Source organism: Rhinatrema bivittatum, chromosome 2 (genome assembly GCF_901001135.1).
Source record: "Rhinatrema bivittatum chromosome 2, aRhiBiv1.1, whole genome shotgun sequence".
Lineage (NCBI taxonomy): Eukaryota > Metazoa > Chordata > Amphibia > Gymnophiona > Rhinatrematidae > Rhinatrema > Rhinatrema bivittatum.
The window spans coordinates 596,165,415-596,174,373 of record NC_042616.1 but is presented as its reverse complement, the minus strand read 5'-3'; the positions used below and the strand labels follow the sequence as shown (position 1 = coordinate 596,174,373).

At 44.0% G+C, this 8,959-nt stretch overlaps 1 protein-coding gene across 5 annotated transcripts in view; it reads right to left on the bottom strand.

Moving 5' to 3' along the window:
• Positions 1-834: 834 nt before the first annotated feature.
• Positions 835-8,959, bottom strand: part of GREB1L (GREB1 like retinoic acid receptor coactivator) — a 729,370-nt gene continuing 721,245 nt past the window's right edge. For all 5 annotated transcript variants that reach the window (XM_029591103.1, XM_029591107.1, XM_029591104.1 and 2 more), the window contains one exon: positions 835-4,234. In XM_029591103.1, coding sequence (XP_029446963.1) covers positions 4,071-4,234 — 164 coding nt within the window. In that variant the 3' untranslated portion in view covers positions 835-4,070. The remainder of the gene's footprint in view (positions 4,235-8,959) is intronic.

Here is an 8,959-nt window from a genome sequence, read left to right as displayed (position 1 = left end):
TGGAGTTAACTACAGTCCTCACATGATAACATCAGTGGTGAGAGTCCCCAGTCCATGGAAAGATCCTCCCTTAATGGCCCTATGACCCCAATATAGTCCTGGGATGACAGGCTCCAGGGAGGAGTCCAGCAAATAATAATCTCTTCCAGAGGTGGACTTTGCAAACATCACCCCAGACTTTCCAGGAATATCTGGACTTGGCCAGGCAGCTGGGATATACACCATCATTCTCTGGATTCAGTGAGAGGAGTGTGAGTGAAAGTCGAAGTTCCTGCAGAGATTTGTCATCCTTCAAAGAAAGGGGACAGTATAGTCCTGGGATGAGAGGCTCCAGGAAAGAGTCCAGCGAATGGTCATCTCTCCCAGAGGTGGACTTTCCAACCATACCACTACCCGAGGCATGGAATACTGGATACTGGGTGAGATCTTGCAATCTACCAACAAACAGGAAGCTTTCCCGAATGCCTCAAGCTGACCAGCTGGTGGTGGAAAATGTTTGATAGCTGTTTGGAGCCCAGTACCAGTATATTTCTCTGAACATCATGGAATTTGTAAAGAAGTGGAGGAATCAGTGGTTCTAGGACCATATTGAAAAACAGTTATTGAAGGACAAAGTATATGCTGAGCACACACGCAACTGTACAAATGTTTCAAAAGACCATGGAATTCCATGTGAAAAGAATGAAGATTGGGCAAAATATACAGAAACATTATGTTATGTAAGTGCTACCAAGAGGTGGTCGACTATATGTGACTGAGGAAAAGATTGCGGTTGATGGGATAACAATACAGAAATCAAATCTTGAACATTACCTGGCCTACTGACGATGATCCTACCTTTTAAAGAGGATTGGACTCATTAAAAGAATGTTGAGACTTTTTTTTTTTTTTTGTTATTGTTGGTTGTGTGGTTTCCACAGGTCCCTAGAAAAAAAAGTCCTGGGTTACAGGACCTGACATCAATGGTTTTCAGATCCTATAACCTACAACATGGACATTTGTGAGGATATAAGAATATAGATTGTTGTGGACCTACTTTATATTACCAGAGGACCTGAATACAAAGAAATGTAAACAACTACAGGTCAAAGACACTATTTGCCAGATTATGACTGTCCCCATACATTTGGACTTTGTTATTTTCCATAATCATATTTAAATTTTAGTTTGATCTGTAATATTTCTAATCATTTAAAAAAAAGCAATTCTTGCATTAATGTGTGATATATCGGAGCATGCTATGTTATTATAGAGTTTGTTGGCCTTGTTAAGCTAATTGTGAGAAAAAAATCTGAGAAAACCTTACTCTAAAAATTAATAAAACTAAGAAAAATGGTTTCTGACCTAATAATTGCTTCAGGTTACTTGTCTCACTAATGCACTTTTAACTTTCAGGTTACGGATATCCAGAAGCAACTACTATAATTATTAATTCCTATTTTCTTTATAACAAGCATAACTAATTTATCATTTCTATAGGATTTGGGAGTATTCAGAACCAAAGAACATGGCCCAGCATTAAGTAGGGAAAAATGTATAGTTTCATGTAATGGAATCCAGAAGGAGCTGGATATCCTGAGTAGGAAAATGACATGCTGCTAATATTTCCCCGCAAATGTGTAACAGAAAGAAAACTGACCATATGAAAGAGGTATCTCAGAGTGAATAAAAACCATTCTGTTCAATGAGGAACAGTGACTAGAAGAATGTGGTGCAGCAGAAGAGATCATAGAATATAAGACCTAAGAGGGGGTTTTTTTTTATGCGTGTTGGAGGAGTAAGTTCACCTGTTGCTGGCCAGGGCAGGGAATTTTCTCTAGCCTTTTATTGTTTTCTTTCAGACTGAGTTCTATGTTGGAGAAGCTTGGAGAGAGCTGTGAAGCACAACCAGAGGAGTGGAAACAGTGATGTCACCATATAGTTAACATCGTTCTGTTCCTATCCAGGATACGGTTGGGATGCTGTCTGTATGCATTACGTTTAGGAGTGGTTATTTCTTCTGCAGTGTGTGGGAAGTCTTCTATTTTTTTTTTTCAGGAGCTGTGAAAGTCCCAATGCATCAGGTTAAAGATGCTGGGTTCCGTGTTATGAGTCGCCACCCAGGAAGTGGAACTCAGAGTTCTTGTGGAAAATACCTTGAAATCTTCAGCTCAGTGTCAGATGATGGTCAAAAAGACAAATAGAATTGTTAGGAATTATTTGGAAAAGAACAAAGAACAAAACTGAGATATCATAATGCCTTTGTATAGCTCCATGATGTCACTGCAACTTCAAGTACTGTGCGCAGTTCTGGTCACCTCATCTCACAAAAGACATAGTGGACATAGAAAAGATACAGAAAAGAGTGACAAAAAATTATAAAGGAGATGGAAAAGATCCTTTATGGAGAAAAGCTAAACAAAATTTGGCTCCTTAGCTTGGAAAAGAGATATTTGAGAGGGGATATGATTGAGATGCAAAAAATCATTAGTGGGGGTGGAATGCATAAATAGGGAATGGTTTAATACTAGCACTCCATAAAACCACACTCAGTGCATAATCAAGTTATGAAATTTGAGAGGATGTGGTCAAGGCCACCAACATAGTGGGGTTCAAAAGAGGATTGGACAATTCCTGAAGGAAAAGTCCATAAACAGTTATTAGCCAGAGAGACTTGGGAAGCCAGCACTTATCCCTGGGAGTGAGATACAAGAAATAGATCAATTAAAGGGGATTTGCTGGGAACTTATGATTCAGACTGGCTACTGTCAGAGACAGGATGCTGGGCTCGATGGACCTTGCTGTGACCCAGCATAGCATTTATGTTCTTACTTGGAATTCTTTCTTGTGCAAACAACGTGATGATGTGGTGGGAGTTTGGGATGTGTAAGAGTTGCTGTTTATTTGTTTGTCCCTACAGGAATTTCGAACCAGAATTGAAACACTGGATACGTATGTACTAAATCAGTCATCTAATACAGAGACATCACATACCTCTCACAGCTGGGGTCATTCTATTATAGGTCACAAGAAATGCAATGACATTTAGGAAAAATTGAAATATGAACTCTTATTTAATTCATCATTAGAGTTTTGCTCCCCACCCTCATTCACAGACTGAAGACTGGAATATCCCATACACTATAATGTTTCCAAAGACAAGAGAACATCCTGAGCAAGAAATGTGATTCCTTATAAAAGGAAATAAAGCATGCTAAATGTTTAACTGATGTGACTTATAATTTTAACCAGAAAAACTAGGCTCTAGGGAAATACATTTTCCGCTTTTCAGTCTGGTTGTTTGTTTTTCTTTTAACTCAATATGGCTCACCCTTATCATTTAGTCCATTTCCTGTAGTGTTTATGTGCAATGGTTCCGTTCATCAAAAAAACAAGAGGGAGACAAATCAGAGGTGGTGAATAGGCCTGCAAACAGACAGCACCACCCTGCATTTACTGATTTGTTCAGGTTTACAAACAGTGTAAACTTAACTCCTGTGGAAATTTTGCCAAAACACACAGTTAACAAGACATATAAAATTACAAAGTACAAATCTTAAAGCTAACCACTGCACAGAGAGAGAACAAGACTATTTTAGTACGAGTATCTTCTAGAACATTTGGTAATTTCAACCCCCTGAGTAACACTGCACCAAAGCACAGTTCTGAAGAGAGAACAAGGGCACCTTGACTCAGCATTTAATCTTCAACAATTTCACACTGCAGATGTACGTTCCGGCCGGCTGATGCTGATGTCACAGCCTGAGTCTACTGACACATTCCAGTCTGATGGAGGAGCAAGCCCTCCAAAACAGCACCGTGCTAATACAGGAGAGAACTCATCTGCATTTCCCCCATATTGCAAGGCACAACTGCAGGCCACCTGAAAGCAGTTTCTCTGACTGGCCTTAACTTAAATCCAAGTTCATGGCATTCACACTTGAATGCGTTAAAAGTCAAAAAGGATCACATAGGTTCTTTGGCTCTTTCATCATTAGTCTATTTAAATATTGGTTGCACTTTGCTCCAGAGTGATTGTACACTATACGGTGAACAGCAATTCCTGCAATAATTTAAACCTCTTGCCAGGCTCATATGTGGCGTCCAGTGAGGAAGTAAAGTGGTTTGTCATCACTGCTATTGGCAGTCTGAAACTCGTCTCGGAGACGGAATTGCCACTCATCCTCCAGCTCCAATCGGACAATGGTTTGACGGAGTGAGCTTCTGTCTTGGCAAATGACGCAAAGGGTGGCACCTAAAAAGGATGGGGAGAAAAAACAGAAGTCATCTTTAAAATAGGAGACTGCAATAAACATATAACTCTCATTACCAAGACCCTTCCAAATCTCTCTGTGACATTTGAAAATACACCTGAGATCCAACTATATGACACAATGCTACTTAGCAAACAAACACAGCTATCAATATGTAGTTTGAGCATGGTTACAACATAAAGGCCTTTATCTGCAACTTGAAAAATCTTCTACCTGTTAATGCTCCTCTTCCTACCCAATCTTCTCTGCAGCCCATTTACTGCAGCAGCTTTCCTAGATGTATACATATATTACCAATTTTTCCACTATCTGATTTAGATAGAAGAGGTTAGAGAGGGGAAAATATACCTCTTCTTCAGATGGGCCTGGTAAATGGTAGGTCTGTGAAGAGCAAGGGTGTAATCATCCATGATTTGATTGAATAACACAAGTTGCAGTTATTGTGTTAACTGAAGCCAGGGTAGTCTACAGCAACTATGTCCTCTGGGCTATTTTTATTATGATAGGCCCAGAGACACAGAAAGAGGGGCAGGGTAATATACTTTGATTGCTGAAACCTTGAATTGGTTCTGGTGACTCAAGTTGGAGATGCTGAATGTTTACTTTTAAGATTCCCAGGTAAGGATTCCTTAAGTCTGATGGTGGTTTATCAGCTTCTACTTCTACTATGTTGGAACCTTCTAATTTTATTTCTGGGTTATTGCTCTCACATAAAGATTTTCTCGTGAGGGACTTTAACATACATGCAGAAGCTCCAAAGAATGGATCATCTGTTGATTTCCAGGCCTATTTCAATGACTGAAGAAATTACTTACCTGATAATTTCGATTTCTTTAGTGTAGACAGATGGACTCAGGACCAGTGGGTTTATGCTCCTCTGCCAGTAGATGGAGACAGAGCAAGCTAACGTCACAGTATATATAACACTGCAGTGACCCTAGCCTGCCAGTATTCTCTTCAGAAACAACTGTGGACAGACTAGCAAAAAACTTGATTGAAAACTTGATAAAAAACAGATAACCAGAACTGTACTTAACCAACCATAAACACTGAACTCACATAAGATTCTAGGTACCCCAAGCTAGGGACTGGATGAACACTTACCGGTAAATGCCTTGCGACCCAGAGCCCCACAGGAAGACTGACACACTCATGTGGCAGCCGAAGGCGAGAAGCTGAGTCCATCTGTCTACACTAAGGAAAACAAAAATTATCAGGTAAGTAATGTCTCCATTTCCTAGCATGTAGACAGATGGACTCAGGACTAGTGGGATGTACCAAAACTACTCCCCAACAGGGTGGGAGACTGCCCGCGGTCCAGTCAACACTGCAAATGCAAAGGCTGCATTCTCCCAGGTCTGAGCATCCAGATGATAAAATCTAGAAAAAGTGAGTAAGGAGGACCACATCACAGCTCGGCAGATATTGACAGGAGACAACAATTTAACCTCTGCTCATGACACTGCCTGAGCCCTAAAGGATTGAGCCCTAACCTGAGTAGGCAACAGCTTTCCAGCATTCACATACACGGCCTTGACCACATCCTTAATCAAATGAGTTATGGTAGATTGCAAAACCGGAGTGCCCTGCTTACTCCCACCAGGGAGAACAAACAGACGATCTGTCTATGGAAAAGGCTCAGATGCTTAACAACCAAGGAGCACAAAAGGCGAAACTCCTCTGCATCCCTGACCTTATCCAGGAATGGCAAGGAGATGGACTGACTCAAATAAAGTCCAAGACTACCTTGGGCAAGAAGGATGGAACAGTACGCAGCTGTAACCCCACCCAGAGTCACCCGAAGGAACAGCTCCTGGCAAGACAAGGCCTGCAGCTCAGAAATATGATGCGCAGAACACATAGTCACCAGGAACACAGTCTTCAAGGTCAACAACCATAAGGAAAGGCTACGCAGTGATCAGAATGTAGGGCCTGCCAAATAGCAGAGCACCAAATTAAGACTCCATAATGGAACCGGTAACCTCAAGGGAGGCCTAAATTGCTTCACTCCCTTCAAAAAATGGGCCACATCAGGATGAGATGATAAGAAAACACCAATCACCAGGCCTCTGAAACAGGCAAGAGCCGCAACCTGCACCTTCAAGGAATTATGGGACAAGCCTTTATTCAATCCATCCTGCAAAAAATCCAGAATGAGAGGGATCTTAACTGAAGAAGAACCCTATGCTTCTCACACCAGGTCTCAAAAACTCTCAAAACTTGCACATAAGCCAAGGAAGAGAGCACAGATTAAAGTGGCAATCACAGCAGAGGAATAACCCCGCTTTAACAGGACAGCCCTCTCAAGGGCCAAACTGTAAAACAGAATTGAGTCGGATCCTCATGAAGAACCGGTTCCTGCTGAAGCAGATCCATCTGCGGCGGAAGATGAAGGGGGGCTCCACCAGGAGTCATCGCAAATCCACAAAACATGGAAGCCTGGATCAGTCTGGTGCCACCAGGTGTACTAGCCCCCTGTGGCCTTCGATCTTGCAATTTATCCTGCCCAGCAAGGGCCACGGAGGAAAGGCATAAAGCAATCTGCCTTTTGGTCAGACCTGTACAAAAGCATCTATTCCCAGGGACCACGGATCTCTCCTGTGACTGTAGAAGCGAGGAACCTTCGCATTTCGAGAAGTCGCCAGCAGGTCTAGGAACAGAAGGCCCCAGTGATCCACATTCAGCTGAAATGCCTCGGCTGACAACACCCACTCTCCTGGGTCTAGACTCTCCCTGCTGAAAAAGTCTGCTCTTTCGTTGTCTTTTCCTGCAATGTGAGAGGCAGAGATTATCTGAAGATGACCTTCCACCTATTCCATCAGCTGGTCTATTTCCTGTGACACTTGCTGGCTCTTGGTTCCTCCTTGGCAATTGATATAAACCACTGTCATTGCATTGTCAGGCATCATGTGAACTGCTTGATTCTGCAGCTTGTGGCTGAACTGCAAGCATGCCAGCCGTACTGCCTGGGCCTCTAGGCGATTGATGTTCCAGTGGAACTCTTCGGCATTTCAGCACCCCTGGGCCATTAACTCCAGATAGTGAGCCCCCCCAACCGTGGAAACTCGCATGTCTCATGTGTACCAATCAAGCCAGAGAGGACAAGGGAACTCCTTTTCTCAAATGATCCTCCTGCAACCACCACTGGAGGCGGGAGCAGATTTCCATTGGCAAGTGGAGCCGAACTGTATAATCCTGAGACTGCGGGTTCCAACGAGATAGCAGAGAACACTGAGGAGGACGCATATGTGCCCTTGCCCACGGCACCACTTCCAGGGTAGCTTCCATCAAGCTGAGTACCTGTAGGTAGGACCATACCGTCGGGCGTATGGTGTTCATCAACTGACACACTGAGAACTCAATCTCTGGATCCTAACTTCTGGTAGGAAAACTCTGTCCTGAGGGCGCAGAGATAAGACGCGAACCAACTTGCCTGCGAACGCTGTCTGAGACCGGGGTAAGAGGAATCTCCCCAACGGTAGTGCTCCAGCTGTGCAGACCGACGTCGTGACGTTGAAGGGTGGCCCCGGAGGCGGAACCCGTAAGTGCCCCATTTAAGCGGGGCATCCTGGAACTAAAACTGAGGGCGCAGAGATAAGACGCGAACCAACTTGCCTGCGAACGCAGTCTGAGACCGGGGTAAGAGGAATCTCCCCAACGGTAGTGCTCCAGCTGTGCAGACCGGCGTCGTGACATCGAAGGGCGGCCCCGGAGGCGGAACCCGGAAGTGCCCCATTTAAGCGGGGCATCCTGGAACTAAAACTGAGGGCGCAGAGATAAGACGCGAACCATCTTGCCTGCGAACGCTGTCTGAGACCGGGGTAAGAGGAATCTCCCCAACGGTAGTGCTCCAGCTGTGCAGACCGGCGTCGTGACGTCGAAGGGCGGCCCCGGAGGCGGAACCCGGAAGTGCCCCATTTAAGAGGGGCATCTAGCGGCGCGCCGCTAAAGCCGCGCACGCTTAAGGGGCACGCGGCGTAACGGCTTTACCCGGCTTTGCCCGGATTCGCCGGGACGTCGGGAATACCATCTACAGGTTGGTTCCTGCTAAAGGTACTTTATACATGTTTCTCCTTATGGACTTATTTTTCTAGTTCTCTGAAATCCATCTATTTGCACGTAAATTTACTGGCTACATAATTTGAGCGGACTGCTGATAGTCTTGTAATTTGTATTTGACTATGCCTCCTAAACGTAAGGGGAAAGTGAGAGTCTTTCCCTCACTCCCTTTACCATCTCCAATCCAACAAGAACTCAGCAGATTTTTGCTCTCTCCTGCTTCAAATGACGTGAAGAACAAGGACTCTGATGTGCCATTCAGTTTGGGAGGGCTGAATGTGCCCCCAGACGAGGCTTCTCTAAGCCCTAACACCGGCATACCACCTGCTGAAAGACTGGTAGGGATAAGTTTTGAGGTAGCCTCAGCAGAGGTCATCAGTGAGCGAGCTCCTGTCACCATGGGTGCAACTCCAAATGGTGGAGAAAGAGACTTGGAGGTAGCAATTCCCTTAGAAGGGAATATTGATCCATCTACTCTGGGTATTAGTCCAGACTTACCCACCCATCCAGCAGTGGTAACACTCGATGTATTGTGGGAAAAGATGGAAGGAATGTCTTTAAATATAAAGGGTTTAGAAAGGAAGGTAGATTTGCTAATGAGTGGGAATCAGCAAGAAACATTACAAACTCAGAGACAAATTAAGGAC